This window comes from Sinohyriopsis cumingii, unplaced genomic scaffold (assembly GCF_028554795.1).
Source record: "Sinohyriopsis cumingii isolate HCF-2022 unplaced genomic scaffold, ASM2855479v2 utg002183l, whole genome shotgun sequence".
In the NCBI taxonomy this organism is placed as follows: domain Eukaryota; kingdom Metazoa; phylum Mollusca; class Bivalvia; order Unionida; family Unionidae; genus Sinohyriopsis; species Sinohyriopsis cumingii.
The window spans coordinates 11,435-29,815 of NW_028316148.1; the positions used below are offsets into that span (position 1 = coordinate 11,435).

Here is an 18,381-nt window from a genome sequence, read left to right on the forward strand (position 1 = left end):
GATTCGTATATCATTTTATGGCAATAATACAGGTACAAATTCACATGTAATGTCCTGAACACGAATAATTCCTGCTTCTATTAATTCTACGAAAGACCAGAGCATGTAATATTAGGATTCAAAATGAGAGGTTGTTCAATAGATATATTTATATATTTTGAAAAACAACGTCAATTAGCGGATTCACAATTACCAGGATGGATAAATTTGATGGCGGAGAGATTCATAAAAGGTATGTGTCTGATTTTATATAAATATATATTAGCAATGATCGGAAAAATGAGTTTATTTAATTTCTAATCTAGTTTAAACTTTTCCTTGTAGTACGCTTAACCTCTCGAACGTTACTTGAATCGTTAATTTTAAAATCATATTCAGCAATACAAATGAAAATAGAAGCCAGCTTTGGAATGAATTTGATCTCTCTCATCAGACGAATATGCTTTCTTTTACCTACTAGTAAACCCAAACCCAACTTTTTTTAAATCTAAAACGGTTGACCCCAATGCTGTGAGATATTCAATTGCGTTCCGTTTTGTAGACCCTCGACCCAACTCGTATAACTGTAATCTTTGGCCATGACACGTTAGTAATCTAGTGCATTCAATCACATTAAATATTAAAATGTAACATGCCACACTCGATCTATATTACTACTTGCAGGGCTGGAATATAGATATCGACGGCAGAGCTTGAAACAGTGACATGTGTTTCATTCTAAAGGATGGTAAGAGAAGACAATGAAAGATTTAAGTAAGTAAATTTATTTTCTGAGATTGTCTAGTTGATCCTAGTTTGGTAGCTTTGAGGCTAAACGTAAATTGTTACTATTTATTTAGAGTACTAGTCAGGTTGGGAGAGGTACAATTCATCAATACTTAGAAAACACCATTACCATGGAGTTGTTTTGAGTGGCAAAACAAAACTGTATTCATCATATACGTTGACATGATTTTATAACGTTTCTAAGCGATTTCAAAGCCATTTCCTCTCATTTCACATTGGCTTTTGTATTTCTTCATCGAGGGGCCCCAAGTGACCGAGTAGTCTAAAGCGCTTACCGTTCCGGATCACTGCCATCTCACCTCTGTCTGCGTGGGTTCGAGTCCAAGGCTCGACTAGCGTGGGTATTTGGGAAAGCTTGCCAGTAGCTTCTCTTGGGTCGGTGGTTCTTCCCTGGATTTTCTAGGCTTCTTCCTCCACCATTTATACTGGCCGCCATGTATAGCCTATCTTGTGCTGCAAAATGGCGTTAAACCAAACAACAACAACAACAAAAGTTTCATCAACCTGCATTCGATACTTGTACAACTCAATTTATGCAGGACTTTATTTTCATCTTGTACACATCATGAAATGTTTTACATGTTCGAAATAATATATTTGATGCTTGATATATATTATGTTTATTTGATTTAATTAAATCTGATCTAATATGTATTTTTGTCAATTTGTTTGTTTATCGGTTTAAATTTTTTAATTTGTCATTACATGCTATTGTAATGTAAATGTATTCACTGTAGATGATACTTTTTCCAGAAAATAGCTTGACGTTGACTGTTTTAGTAAACACCTGCTGTTGATCTAAACCCTGACCCTGATTCCAAATTAGTAGCAACTAGGTAAATAAGTTCTATTTTTATTTTAAAATGATTGGTTGCTGTCGAGGTCATGATGGGACTACGTGTTTAAAATGTAAACAATGTTTTAAAATTTATTTCTTAGTGTAAAATGATTGGTTTTCGGCAGGGCCGCACTGAGTGTACGTGATCTTTAATAAGTACATAATTTCTACGAGGTTCTGGAACATGATCACGTGACCCACTTTTTGCGTTTAAGAATACGAAATAAACTTTGTTTTGGGGTGATATTCTCATTGTGTTAGTTGGGTTGTTACATTGGAAATTGTGTGTTTTGCTGCTTGGAGTTATTTCAAAGTACAAGGGGATTTTTTTCCTGGAAAATACGTTTGCTCATATGAAATTCCTGAACAAAGGCAGCTCTTAAAAAATGTATTCAGATTTCCCAAACTGGATTGATATTTCTTGTGTAGACTTCAAAACTACAGATTACAGCATACGTCATCATCTTCCAGCTTGGATTCTTCGTTGGGACTCGAACTTTAAATCATCAGAACATTTTGTTATTAGGATTTTAAAAAATGTATTCGTGGATTAGTCTTGAATTATTTTTGTATTGGATTCTTAAAACCGTATGTTCATATTTTGTCATTTTTACAAAAATGCTCCAGGGAAATAAATGTTTATATTTTTTTCAAAGCTTTTGCTTTGACCCTTTCTCCTGTTACTGTTTATTCGAGCCTAAACACGCAATATAAGAATATGGTGTTACTCAATTTTATATGTTATATGCACTCGTGTATAGCAGACACCCTTGCATGACGAGATAATAATTATTTTGCATGTATCTACACAGTCATTCCGGATTCCTATGAAAGTTATCAAGGTATATACAATTAATAATATAGATTATAAATATACAGCAGACAGAACGGAAAGCAGATCTAATTCATGTGGATTCCAATAGAAGAATGCGAGTGTGTCTGCTACACACGAATGTGTAACATCGTTTTTTGGTAATGTGTGCTTATTCGTGAGGGAATATGGGCTTGTATGTACAGGCAAGGTGATGGGTAACGTTTACCCGCGGACCTGGGTTCAAATATCCGCGGGGTTGGAATTAAACAAATTATAGCCTGTATGATAGCATATATATATATATATATATATATATATATATATATATATATATATATATATATATATATATATGCTAATTTGCTTGAAGATTTATACGGACATTAATGGGTATTTTTTAACTTTTTCTAATGACATTCGGATTAAGAAGAAATGATTCGACTTCTATATCGTAATCTTGGTGTCACTCCTTGAAAATAAACATTACGATTAAGTTTTTTATTAAATCTGCGTAGATCACATTCATGTGCGAGAAAATCCTAACATTCACTACCAGACTGAATTCTCATAACATAACTGTTTACATTAAGATAGCAGCCATGGAGACGCAAAGCGGAAGTTCTAATCATCTGGCAACGTTTAAGAACTTAGACGAAGACCCATGTCTTTCAGCAAGCAAGCGTTATAAATTAAGAACTTGTAAATGTATGCAATATTCGTATTCGTTATTTTTGTTATGTCTTTAGTATAGATGCTATCATCATCTTTAATGTTTGTCCGTATAATAATCCAGAAGCGTGTGGTTATCAAAACCACAATGAGTTCAAAGTATATTACTTCCAACATGCCACGGATTACCATTACATTTATTATTCCATTTCAATAAGTGTTTCATGATTTTTCCATTGTGTTCTTTTGACAAAAACATAGAGATCTTCTTACAAACTATTCCATTTATTTTTGATAATTTTTAAGTTTGTGGATTATAATCACCTTTTGTTGCATAATATGCCTCCTTATAAAAAACGTCATCTTTCGTGGGAAAACAGTAACTACTTGTACCATCGATTAAATTAGAGAAATTTCGAAAAGCATGTATATTTCTTTCCTTTTGCAATTAATATGCAATTTTTATTTTCAGACCAATGAAGTTGATTTCGAAGGAACTAACTATATGTTGTGTATTTACCTGAAAGAGAAATGCACCTTTCCAACGTTATTATCGCTGTCCTTATTTATTGGTTTCTATCTCTTCTAAAAGGTATGCTTCATATTTCGTTTTATTTTCCTACGTTTCATGTCATATATACACTCTTATAAACTGTCATGTATATGTAGGATTGACTGTTATTAAAACAACCTGCCAATAAATGTGTCATTAAAATAACGTGTCAATAAAATCTGTCATTAAAATAACCTGCCATTGAATCCTAGATTATTACATTGTTTTAAGTATAATAATGCTCAAATCGGTTTCGTCCTAAAAGATAAGCTAGTGTGCAAATAGTAAATTATTTAAACATTATCTGAAGTAGACCTGAAGCAACCCAAGAATACCATTGGATCCTTGTCGTACTAAACCGTATGCCTTAGGGTTCTTTTTTTCTTTTCATTTTTATGATAACTATACACACCACCAGAAGGGTGATATCAACCAAAAGTTCTAATCGACCCAAGTTTAATTTAATGACATTTTCTATCTTCTTACAAGCGGATAAATTGATTCTTCATCGTAACTTGAAAACATTAAACGCGCATATTCTTGTTAAAGAGTGGTCTTAAATATATGAGGAATTTCTATTAAATATGGAGTATGTCAAATATTGTCACGGCAGGTAATCTAAACCAACCATTCCGAAAGATGATTTGAGGCCTTTTTCCTCGCCAATACGGATCACTTGTTGAAATTATTCCCGATACTCCTGCATAAGAATAATTGGCTGATTTAATCCAAAGATGCATCTGCGTTTTACTTTTTTTCGTCAAAATATCATTGCAGATGATTCTGATGATAATTGCTTCTTTATATTTCGTGTGTATTTAGAGGTGGGATTGGGCGAGATGCTTGTGCACAAAGAATTGAAGTTTGTTCTGGACGACAACCGCCAAACGATTTCATCGTATTTTCTACGTCGCAGTTATTCAGACAACATATTTGAATGTCCTCATTGGGATTTAACCCACATCTAGCACCTATGTCATGTGAATTAAAATAAATTGTGTCATTTCTTTAGGACTTGATTACTTGCGATAAGATTACACGTGAGAAATTTATCGTAACAGTAAAAGCACGAGGAGATGCTTTACCCGCTTGAAAATCAAGCGCTGTTTAACATTCATTGAGAATTTCTACAGTTAATCATTATAACACCAATATCAGCATCATCGATCGCCTTAGGAATATGATATGAAGGATAATGTTTACAGTTAAACAAGGTAATATATTATAATTACAGAAATGTGCATGTCAATATGTCTCAAATACAGCCCTTGTTGATGAAGATCACCCAAAAGAGAACAGTCAGATGGAAGGATGTGAAGATTAATTATGAGCAACCTGTATTTTGTTAGTAATTTTAGGTGTTGATGGGCATAGATTTTGTTTCGAATAAAATATCAAAATGATCAAAACTGAGGCCTGGACGGCAACATTAGTCTAAGAGACATAATATCAGGCTGTTCGAAAAGTTTGTACTAGTAGTCCAAATGCAATTTTGTTTCAGCATATTAATATACGAGCTACCGACGAAACAAATGTGCAAACGCGTATTCGGACACAATTTACTATTTACAATTAATGACCTGCCACAGTAGTCATATTTGCTAACATTGCTACTATTTTTGTTATCATAAGACTTTTAAGAATTTTGTACTAGTAGAAAGTTTGTACTAGTAGTCCAAATGCAATTTTGTTTCATCTTATTATACTAACCAAAAATATTGAATGATAATTTATTGTATCAAGGGTTATTATTATTTTTACAGGTTCAACAGATGCGACGGTGGCGGGGATTTCTTTAGAGGGTACGTACGTATGTAAACACTTCTTTTAAAATTGTGCTTTTTAATCAGTTAGATCAATTACTATGAGTTAAATCTGAGCATTAAAAATCATTATATCTTTCGAAACTTTTATTTATTTTTGAGTAGACATGTCCGACCATGATATTAGCTTGAGTATAATGTAGCTTACAATTGGTATTCGTATTGACCCGATCGTTGGTCAATGATTCCGTAATTTATTAAACAGCTTCCACTGAAATGAGAATTTGATATTCCAACCTCAGACAAGAAGAAGTTTGTGTTTCATTTTAGTTTCACAACTGTTTTGCGTATGTATTTATCATATATTTGTATACCTAAGCGAATTCGAAGTGTATGTGTGGAAATCGTTTCTGTGGTGTCACAAGCCCTTACTAACTGTGATGTTGCAAGCGTAACTTTATTCTAATCCTTCTGTATTGATTCACATACCAATATGTGTAGCTCTGTTTAAACATGCTCCGCTGAATTATACTTCTTTGCGGATTGCATTCTCTATATACTAAATATAAAAATAAACTACATGGCGATAGGTTAGAGGCATGTAAAGACATTTTGCATATGTGGTGCTGTGATTGACTAACAATTAATCCTGTTGTATGATTTTAGTACTTCTGTCTTCCTAAACGTTCAATTAGTGCAATTATAAGTGTATCTGCACAAACTACATTCAGAACACAGGCGTTTGTACTGAATCGGAATGTAAAATAAATTACACACTTACAAGAGTATAATCTAGTATTTACGGCACACATTACTTTCGTATACGTGATGTTCAATGACCAATTATTTAGAATACATTATAAATGGACAATAACATTAGAAGAAAAAGAATGCATAATAAGCGATTATCATAACATTGTTTGGTCTAGGTTTATTCTATGACACCGAAAGCGAATTACTTGACGTTGAAAATATCCGTCTTAAAATGACTAAAATACGTAAGGAAATCATAATCATATCAGTATAAAGATGTGGACAGTTCTGAACAGTCCACTGATTAAAACGTTTGAATTTCCTCGCTACCCTATACAACACAATGTCCAGATCACCAATGTATCTTTGAAACAGCGATCATGTTAAAACCGCTTTAAAGACTAACAAGAATGTCGTTAGAAAATTTAGCATTCTAAAAGGCACATATCCAGACATCTAAATACAAACACCTTTTTTTAATTATTTTATAAAACCATTCAATCCCTACAAGTCTCAGAATCTTTTATAAACTTAATGAACATTGTGCTGAACGGAGTTAATTTCAAATGCTTGTCGCAACATAAATAATGGCACAAAATCAGACTGTGACAGATTTCACATTTCTTTAGAGGGCCCTTGGAAATTTTAATAAATTTAGAATTAAAGTAACATTCGCGGTATAAAGGCATACATGCATTTATGTAGAAGTTTATATATTACAAATGTTTATTCAAAGATTGTTGTTATACATAAAACAGCCAATCAAAATGTTCCTTGGTCGAATTCAGACATCACAGAAGTTACAATTAAATACTATACAATTGATACAGATTTACATATTACATTTAAGCATTATAACACCAAAATAAGCATCATCGATCTCCGTAAGAATAAAATAGGAAGGAGAAATAAACTACTTCAAAAAAATAAAAGAATTACAATAGCACATGGTGACTCAGCATATAAAATGGCTGTTTGGAATTTAAGAAAAGGAATGGCAAAATTTAGCATAAATTTTGAATAATTCATATGTTTGCAAAAATTAACGAGATATTACAAAATTAATATTCACTTCGCTATCGATTTTGATTTCAGACATTCTGTCAAGTATATTTACATCAGCTATGGAACGGAATGTGGGTCTAAAACTAAAGTAAGCTGAATAGGAGAATGGTTGACTGGGTGGGACATGATGCTACATATCTGCGGCATGATGTCCCAGTGCTAGACATCACTATAACAAGTTGAAACACTGCACATTCAAGAGAATAAAAACGATTTCCATACAGAAATTTCTTGTTAGTTAGGTTGATGATCAATGATACGAACAAAACAAATAAACTTTTATTAATGTTATAATAATTAGTTAGCTATATATTAATAAACCTTGGCATTTATATGTCTACTCTTGGTCTGACATTGTAAAGGATCAGATGCACGATTTTTTTCAGACAAATCTTCAAAATGAAAAAGCCTGTTAAGTTACAGTTTGATGAGAAAAAAGTATTTAACAACAGGAACGTTTAATATGTGTTGAGGACATGAAAGATTCCGTGTATTTCATTGTACTCAAACAATTCGTTCTGCATACTGCAAATGGTTAATAGAATATTGGATTAGAACGTGCACGGATTTCATTCAGATGAAACCAGAACGTTGATTTGACGTTTTATCAAAGCTAATGTATGGATACAACAATGATTTTTGTAGTTCGCTTTTCAGAACGACTGCACGTATCAATGGAACCGAAAAATGAAATTTCTATGAATATTATACGTACAGACAATGATTATGATAATTATGAGGATGATACACAGTGTCCTCTAAAACGTTTCCTGCGCAAACACAAGGACGGTAGAATATGTTTCCATAGCCCTCTCAATTCACACTACACACAGCCTATCATCACATGACGACTAATAAATTTCTTCGGTAACATATTCTTTCGCCTCGAGATACCCTTACGTTCTTCTACGTTCTTGTATGGTAAAATAACATCATAAAACAGCACGGTATCAATTTCTTCTTATACATATATCAAAATTTTTGTCACATTCATACATATTCTTAATCATGTTATACTAAACAATATCACAATAATCAGATGCATTTATTTACCTTACACTCATACGAAGTATACAAATATTCAAATATCTATGTTCTGATTTATGAATACATCCATAGTAAATGATCTTACATGCTTCACCCTTTTTCTAAATTCACAGATCAAGCATGTGCAAATTCTAACATTTCGTATTCACAAATGCACTAGTTTACTACGAAGTAACCTAATGGCTGAATACACAATTAATTTTAACTACAAGCTAACGATCTACATATTTCTCTCGATATTACTCAAGCCCATTTCTCATATACGCATGTTAATGAAACACTACAAAGGTAATTCTACTTATCAAATGCTCAAGGTTTTCTCCGTTAACTTTACATTGTCAAAATCTTTCAGTATTTTACGATATTGCACTCCCGCTCACTTTATATTGCACTCATAAAGGAAATACTTTTTTATTGTAATCAAACATGTAGTAGGAGCTTTATGTTTTGGTTGATTAAACAAATTTTGTTCATGAAATAAAGCAGATGTTTCGTAGACTACTACATGCCAGCTGCTTTTTCTACAGTCCACATTAATAATTTTGATACGATGTTTCTGAGTAAAAACTGTCTTTTCACATCCTGGATTTCCTCAAAATGTACTGTTCTGCAAATTACATGAACCATACTATGGGATTTCGAAGCTGATTACACATTTCAAAATTGTACTTTAGTATCGACTTTATTCCAAGTGCAATTACATCCTCCTTACTGGATTCAAAATGAAATAAACATTATATTCCATAGCGTCTTTCTGATAATTGTGATTGAAAGACTTATGTTTCCCATATTACTATTTCGAACATTCAATGACAGAAGAGAACCACACTTGCAGATGTCAACAGGCTGCTCCGTCGCAAATTGGCAAATTAAGTATTGTTGGTCAATGTTTGAAATAAAGGGCATTATAAATTGACGTTTATAAGTCAAAATGAATGGCATTTGCTATCTATTATATAGCTGCAAGTAGTTTTAGTATGTCGATTAAAGCAGCAAATACATTTTATATGTATATACTAGGGATATGATATTCATAACTTTCTCCGAAATAAAAATGACTTTAAAATGTATGTCATTCCGACAATGTTTGTAAGCACGTATTCGGCTGACTAGCCATGGATATAAGTATATTTTTGTTTTCCCTAGGTTGCTTCAAGAATTTATCACATTATACGACTCGTCATAATCTGTCAGACAAAAATGGCCCAAGGCGTTGTTTTGATGAGTGTAATAACACTGAATACATAGGATTGCAAGTAAGAACAATTTTATAGCACATTCAAATATATTATATAATTATAATTTCCGTTTTGAGTTTGTTGAGTGACTTATTCGTATTTGATCTTCATTTCTATTTGATATATAACCTAATTTTTGTGAATCATTAACACTAATAGCTACATATACAAAGCATACATATCATACAAATTAGAGACATTTCAAAGAACGATGAGTGATTTATATACAGAAAACATTTCTGTACCGAAGACGCTATATACATGTTTTCTTCTGAGTTGACGGAAAGAACGAGTTTGATCTTGCGTAGGGACAGGTTGAGGTCATTTGGCATAGACGTATTCATGGAAAAATCAAACCAGTTATTTCTTCTAATTTGGAATAAACCACGAACGAGCTATACCTCCACTTTACGCTTTTGAAATATATTTAGCTTTACCTATGGATGAACTGCAAGATAAAATGGGATTTATAAATGTTCTATTTACTGTATTTATTAGCGTTGGCGTGCGAAATTTAAAGAAGAAGTTTAAGTAGATCCAATAGTGGTGTGTGTTACGCATTAGCAGATTAAACAATAGGATCGAACTCTAGACGAAATATGTTTGGTTAAATGACTATGTAACAAAACCTTGATTGTACCTTCTTTATATGTGTTTCTCTGATAGTATGCGTTTTTTTCTGAACATACGTAACTCGAAATCCAGATTAAATGACAGAATCTTTTTTTTGTCCTTACTATAGGTTAAGATAGTTGCCTAAGTGACACCAACGATTAGAATCTAAATCAGATAGATGAACACAAATAAGATTTTTATTTGGATATCTTTTTGTAATATTTATTTTTCTCTTTATGTAGAAACAAGATTGTTTCTGTAATGCAACAAGGGGTGCTTACGCGACAGAGAGAGGTTGCAATTTTTCATGTCCCGGAGACAGGAATGTTTCGTGTGGCTCTGACAATGCAATATATGTGTATTATTACACAGGTAATAAATATTAAAGATTAACAATAAACCATTGTGATATAATTCAAAGCATCCTACTTTCCTTCTTACATTTTATTTGTAAGACAATTACAGTAAGTATATAGATAATAATGTTCTGCCAATACTTATGTAGTGCTGGTAATCTGAATGCATTGGGCTTGCTATTGGTCTGGAAATTATAGAAATGAGCACTACCAATTCAGAATTTTTCACAATTATTTTAAATATAATATTCTGTGCATAAGTATAACAGTTGAAAAGGTTATATCTAATGGATTTATTGTGCTTCATTGACAGAATGGAACTTCATGGATACTACTAAATTAAGCTGATCAATACCAACACAAAAAAACGCATAAGTCTGTTTGGGACGATTTTATGAATTGTGTGACGGCACTGCACATTCATTACTTGAAATTAAACCCTCTTATAAAAATTTATTTCAATTCAGTCTCAAAAGAAAATATGCTTACTAACATATTTTTAATATATACAATAATGCAGACTGGTATATGGCGTGCGTGGAGAGAAGATCCACTTTCATTTGAGGTTCCTATGACACACTTTGCGCCACAAAATATATTTACCACAAAATACTTCTTTTTTTACTTCATCAATTCCTGACACGTGCGATCCCTTGCTGGAAGGAATATGTTTTAAACATGTAGAGGTTGTGTTGAGTTTAAAAGTTGCCGATATGGTGCTACTGTTTAAAATATTCGACAGCGATCAAAATACATATTCATGAGACAAAGTAAATCTAACATTTTACACGAATTCTTACCTTACCTGAAATCCGTGCACTTAGACCACACCATCTGACCGCCACACTTTAACTAGTGGCTATAACATATATATATATATATATATATATATATATATATATATATATATATATATATATATATATATATATATAGCGTATATAACCCTCAGCTTATAGCTTATTTATTGGATGAGTGATTCATAAACGGTGCTCAAGGTATGGACGTAGATTACATAGGTTTGAATATGCACCTAATTGAGATAGCCTCAGTGCAATAGTAGTAGAAGCAGCAGTAGTAGTAGTAGTAGATATAATATACTATCAACTACTGAATGCCCATTCCCGTGATAATACAACTTATTTTGAATTTTTGTACCTTATAAAGAAGAACATTAAAAGAGTTACTAAAACATGCCATTGACTAGAAAGGATCATTCATGCAAATCAGTTATAATAATCCCAAGTTTCACTTTATTGAGGGGTTCCGAGTATCCCAGTGGTCGAATGCGCTCATTGGTCCTTATCACTGCCATCTCAGACCTGTCTGAGTGGGTTCGAGTCTTATGCTTAGCTAACGTGGGTACGTGAGAAAGCTTGCCAGTAATTTCTCGTGGGTCGGTGTTTCTTCCTGTGGCTTTCCAGGGTTCTTCCTTCGAGGTTCTCTTTATTGAACCTAAGTAACAACTTACGCCAAGATTAATTTTTGTTTTAATTGCTGAGACATTTATCATAAACTATGTTCCTAAAGAAAATGTATTGATAGAAGAAAGAGTTTTGTGATCAATCACTAGGTAAAATGAAAACAGATAAATTTCCATTAAATGCAGGTGTGCTAGACAATCTCTTCCTTCATATATGATGTATATGCGAATGTGTTTTATTTTCTCAAGGGAGTTAACTAAGATTTGTTTAGTATATGGTAAGCTAAGAGTTTCATATCAAAAACTTTATATAAAGTAAATTGTTGCATTTATTTAGAATATTTATTTTAATATGTTACAATGTTGTATTTCAGGTTTAATTACGCAAAAGAAATAGACAACGAGTAGATCGGCAATAAAAATATTCAGTAACCGATGATTTTGTGTAGATAAGGAAATTGTTTGCCGGTGATAAACAGTTAAAGTGCATACCTTGGTCAATAAGAACAGTTTATTACTAAGATTTAAAATTTCCTCACTCCATTTAACTAAGGGATATAATATATTTATCAATTAGAAGAAGTTTTAAGATGGAAAGCAATACTCGAGAGCACGATAATAGCAAAACATACATACAAATGAAATAGGCATGACCATTTTAATTAATAATGACCAGTAACTTCCCAAGTGATTAATCCGTTTCATGTCACATCTGAAACCACAAACGTCGCTATATTGCACTGTGGCTGAGAGAGAGAGAGAGAGAGTTTATCATGAACTCTGTTAAGTATAACAGACATAGGTAGCTATCTTGTATTTGGAAAAGACATTTTTGAATAGTTATTTTAGAAGGGGCTGGTGGTCTATTTCATTTTCTTGTAAATTTCAAAAAGTGAAAATAGTCTAAACAATATATTGCGGGATATGTTCAATTCATCAGTCAAGTATTCAGAAGTTTTATACAGGTTTACATAATAAACAATCCCAGTTATCCCTTGGCTGGTATTCTATGAAGATGTTACTTACATAAATATATTGACCAAGTCATAAGTACGTTTTGTATTCTGTAAATGATTCAAACATTGGCTTAATCGTGAAATAATTTACTTACCTTGCACGTTACAAATTGCGACAAGAAACGACTGGTGCCATTGCTCTTTAGAACATAGCCCTAACATTATTAAATGGGACATTTTCATAATTCGAAGAAAATTGTGGGCAAAGGAGTTTACGCCAACTTAAAGAACGACGACAGTAAAGGAACCTGCATTTATGCATAGAAAGGAACACTGCTTTGATTTATCAAAGTCGTGAAACTGAATTGTAATCATCCATCTTTGCTTAATAATTGATCTTATATCTTTAGCTATCGGTACTTACAAATGATAAAGTAAAGCTTCTACTTTCTTTTCTTCCATTCAGCGCAAGCAAATATCAACGTATATGGAGAGTTTGGATTTGTATATCTTCACGTATTTAAGGCCATCGGTGACGTGCACTATACATATGAGATCAATGGAACAAACAATATCACAGAAAAACGTCCTTACATATGCTATGACGGTAAGAAGTTGTACTAGGAAGTTAAAAAGACTCGTGCTGTCTATGATATCTATTAGGCTTTCATGTAGCTTTGCTGTCATGTTTAAGTTTTATTCTTATGTCAACATGCCAGCTGTACAATTGTAGCCAGTCATTATAATTTCAATCGAAGACTAATATTAGAAAGTTTTCATAGGACAAACTCCACTTCTTTTAATTTTGTAATCATTCCAGTTTCATGTTAACCGTGCTAGTTTGCTTTTGAAATATAAGACAATATAAAAATAATGGTAAGTACAGTGTTTTACTTAAGGCTCAAACTATTTCAATAAGCATATATCGTAGATTAATATCAGCAAAGGTTTCATCGATGAGATTCCTTTGCTTGTAACTTTATAATCATCCTACCATCTAGCTAAGCGTCATGTTTTATTCATTATGAAATAATACCGCAAAGCCGGAAAATAAAACAACATACTTTAGTTTCACAGTGAATAATTTTATATCCTTATTTAGAACCCAGTAGATGCGACTTCGGGTCGGTTGGAGTTGAAATGACTTGGCAAGAGGCAAAAACTGAATGTCTGCTGCATAATAAAGGCCTTGTCCCATACCGTATTGCTACTGATGAAATAATATGTAGAACGGGGTTACTAGATGGATACTTCTGGATTGGGATGAGTTGGTTTAAGCCAGGTATATCAATAAATCTACCTATCCATATGTCTGTTGTACTGTGACCAAGGTGACCTACTTTTGACTTGACAGAAATTGAACTTAATTATTGGAAGAATGTAATATATATATATATATATATATATATATATATATATATATATATATATATATATATATATATATATATATATATATATATATATATATATATATATATATAAATCATTTATCTTTTCCGAGCTGAACTCGGGAGAAGTAATATGAATTGTATCACCATGCAGAACTCCTTTCTTAGAAACACTTCAAACATCTGACATGTTCATATAGTTAAAGGTGGAGCTAATAAAATATAGTACAACACGTTGTAGTTAATACTTTCGCGAGACAGCAAGGAGTTTAATATATTCGTTTTAGCAGTCAAATAGAAACCAGCTTTAATTGTTTTAACTGTACAACGTTCCCCAAAATCTGATTTGTCCACATTTTAAAATGATACATCTGTTTAAATTCTCCAAAGAATTTTGCCACACCTAAAAACGCACTTTCTGCCACACCAAACAGCGCAATTTCTGCCACATCTGAAACACATTTTATATAATGTTTGGTGTTCTTCTTGTTAGCGTCAGAGCTTTAGTGTTCTCGTGGAAAATACGACAAATTAAATTGCTTGGAATAATGTGTTGTTTCATGGGCAGGTTTGAGTTGCATTACAGAGCAATCAGAGTAGACTGCAATGTACAAAACCTCATCGATTGATTATCCTCATAAATAAATAAGAAAATCACAAGGAAAATACATCAATTGATCGAATTAACAGATCAGTGAATACGCATACATATGAGCCATCTGGTGGAATATGTTTTGCTTGCCCAACAATTCTGAACATTAATGTACAATTTATATATTAAAGCAATGGAAAAAATCAGATCTGACAAAGGATGTATTAAAGATTGGAAAAGAATGAAATTGTGGACAAAGACATTATCATGCAATTTTAAAGCAGAGTAAACTAAACGATTTTGCCACAAGTCAACATCATTGCCGAATAAACGTTAATACATGTGTGACAAAAAATAGAGGTTATACTTTATTTGCCAAGTAATAAACTCTTTCATTCCTGAGATGGGTAGAAAGTACATTGCCTTTTCCTACTTTAATACCATATACTTTTCATCATAAGGGGTACCAAATATTTGATACTTTAACGAGTGACGAAGCTATGAGTTAAAATATATAGAGTGTTGTAGCACAAAATGAGATAAGTTCGGTATTAACGCGGGAAAAGAAACTTTTCTTTTTATTATATACCAGATTTACTCAATGATCGAAGTTTACAAGATTCAACTCATTCTTCAGCAAAACACCGTCTCGCCACCACCCTTTTTCGTAATTTCACATCCTTCATAGCATGATAATAAAAATATGCGTGACTTAAGACAGCGATTTGATTTAGTTTGCCCTAATCTGTTGCAATAAATTAAAGTTTTGCCATTTTGTAAACTATTTGACCCTACCAGAAGACAATGCAAATCAGGTTCAGCAATGCATCACAGCGAGTATATCGTTGCTGTGAAGGAAGGAAGGGGAAATAACTTCAGAGAGTAAATGAACAGCATGTGGACACATTTCTTTAGCAAGGATTAACTTCCATGATGAATTGTAACGCAGTTTCTATTTATTGGTTCTAGTTCACAAAGTACTCAGTTTTGTTGCTGCAGGTACACATTTTGTAGACGCATACAATGTAAATCGTCGCATGGCATAATGGAATATAGTATATTTCCACATGTGAAAATGTGATATTAAAGATAGTATAATATTTTCACATGTGAAAATATAAAAATATACTTTTCGCAAGTGAAAATATAAAAATATATTTTTTCGCAAGTGAAAATATCAGGATACATTTTTGACATGCGAAAATGTAGGAATGAAAAAATGAAAATTATTTCGCCGAGAAGTATTTATATCTCACACTTAAGTATATAATAAAAAGATTTATTTACGTTTGCAACAAACAAATACAAAGGTCTTAATGACGATTCAAGCAAGATAGAAATCCTATAATATTGTGACCAGTTCCATCTGTCCGTCTGTTTATAGCTATATCTGTTCAAAAAATAAAATAGCCTGAAATTCCCATTGCGTCAGAGGTCAAACGTACAAAATTATTATTTCAGTGCGTTACGCGTCATTAATTCCTTCCTCTTACTAGTACCCCCTTGGTAAAAAGTAGAAAGAACATCAAGGCCCTTTTGATCTTATGCGATTTGCGGAGTTAGGGGTAAATCTGAAATACCTAATATATATCATAGAGGTTTATAGGATGAATATCATAACGATTACATATGGACATTGAAACAAGAGCCGTTTTAATGTTGACTTCAACATATTTAAGAAAATAAGTAGATCTTCGATTGGATAAGCATTGATAACCTAGTCTGACATATTCAACAATTATGAGAAGTAAAACATCGTAAGATTGACAAAGGTCCGGCAACAAGTAATGCCTTTTCTATCCTTTTCCATCCCAGTCTATGAATTACATTTTACAATATAGGTGACATGGTACATTATTGTGCAGGATAGAAGGCTCAACAACGTACTCCGTCATCATTCCACCACACATCTGGCCAAAGTAAGACAAAAAAAAAACACTTTGCGAACATTGTGTTTCAATTGCAACATTCGGCTTGTATCAGCATTTTATGACTATCGACTTTTACCGCTTTGTTACATTTCAGTTATGTTCGCGGCTTTAAACACGTATTTTGACAAGTATGAATCATGACTTACCGAACTTCTATAATCCTAATTAGTGCAAGATTATTTCAGCATATACAACTACCATCTCTACAACATCAGTGATTACCATGACTCAGAGAACAACAACAATGCGAAGAACAACCGCCATGACAAGAGTAACACCAACAACATCGACAAATGTCAAAAGTGAATCTGTGACATTATATATTACAACCCAAGTTAAGTCAACTTCCAGCGGCGATAAAATATCTACTATAAGTATGTATTCAATCTTAGTAATACTAATATTTATAGTATAGTATATTATAATATAGTATAATATAGTATAGTATAGCATAGTATAATATAGTATAGTATAGTATAGTATAGTATAGTATAGTATAGTATAGTATAGTATAGTATAGCATAGCATACTATAGTATAGTATAGTATACCATAGTATACTATAGTATAGTAAAGTATAGTATAGTATAGTATAGAACAGTATAGTATAGTATAGTGTAGTGTAGTGTAGTGTAGTGTAGTGTAGTGGAGTGTAGTGTAATGTAGTGTAGTATAGTATAGTATAGTATAGAATAGTATAGTATAGCATGGTATAGTATAGCATAGTATAGTATAGTAGGATGTAGGAAGTGTGGGTCAAAACCGACCGTTTCCCAAAGAAGTAAAAAAGACATAAGCGCGAAGCAACCAGAAGGTTTATTATTCGTTTTTACAGCTTGATTATTGAAAGCATGTCCTGTAATGCCTAAAATGCATGAATAAATTGGGTAGTAGCCCTCTGCCTTCCTACCACGGTTATCTCCCCTATATTCAGTAAAGATTAAGCCAGCTATCATGGTGTGTCGTTGGGCAAGGTACTTTACTCCGAATGCCTCAGCACTAAATAAACTACTTGAGTTGCTGTGATGTAAAGCACCTAAACAAACCAAAACGTTTAAATGAATTTTCATAAAAACGTCAGGTGAATGTTCCCAAATTTGGCAGAAACCGTTCTGACATAAAACAATGTGTAACAATAACTCTGATCGACCATCAAATATGACCGTCATTGCCCAGCATAAAAACCTTTGAACAACTACATCACAAAATCCGCACAATAGAAATTACTCAAATTTGATAAACAAGCATTCATGAATGCCTGCCTATCTACGTTTAGCAAGTGACGCCGTTCGTCCACCTAAGATGGCAACAGTTATTTATATTTGAAAGACTTAAAACCAGCTTTTCCCACACAGCTAATTGGAATTCAGCCAAACTTAAATCAGCATGATACGAGGACCTTTAAAATACGTTCAGCAGACATTAATCAAACACACCCATTCTGGATGGCATTTCAAGTTGTTCCAAGGATGGCAATTTACATAGAAAAGATATACTTTATAACAAATGTTCGAACATGTCGAGTAAGATCAGATTTAAGCTAGCTGATCCATGTAACAAAGTCCACGTATTTTCTTTAAGTTTCCCAATAT

The 18,381-nt window shown here is 32.7% G+C and overlaps 1 protein-coding gene across 4 annotated transcripts in view; it reads left to right on the plus strand.

Annotated features, from left to right (window-relative positions):
- Nucleotides 1-613: 613 nt before the first annotated feature.
- Nucleotides 614-18,381, plus strand: part of LOC149770959 (uncharacterized) — a 34,133-nt gene continuing 16,365 nt past the window's right edge. For all 4 annotated transcript variants that reach the window (XM_089948932.1, XM_089948933.1, XM_089948934.1 and 1 more), the window contains exons 1-8: nucleotides 614-753; nucleotides 3,580-3,699; nucleotides 5,424-5,462; nucleotides 9,435-9,544; nucleotides 10,384-10,513; nucleotides 13,343-13,483; nucleotides 13,979-14,158; nucleotides 16,976-17,164. In XM_089948932.1, coding sequence (XP_089805058.1) covers nucleotides 3,639-3,699; nucleotides 5,424-5,462; nucleotides 9,435-9,544; nucleotides 10,384-10,513; nucleotides 13,343-13,483; nucleotides 13,979-14,158; nucleotides 16,976-17,164 — 850 coding nt within the window. In that variant the 5' untranslated portion in view covers nucleotides 614-753; nucleotides 3,580-3,638. The remainder of the gene's footprint in view (nucleotides 754-3,579; nucleotides 3,700-5,423; nucleotides 5,463-9,434; nucleotides 9,545-10,383; nucleotides 10,514-13,342; nucleotides 13,484-13,978; nucleotides 14,159-16,975; nucleotides 17,165-18,381) is intronic.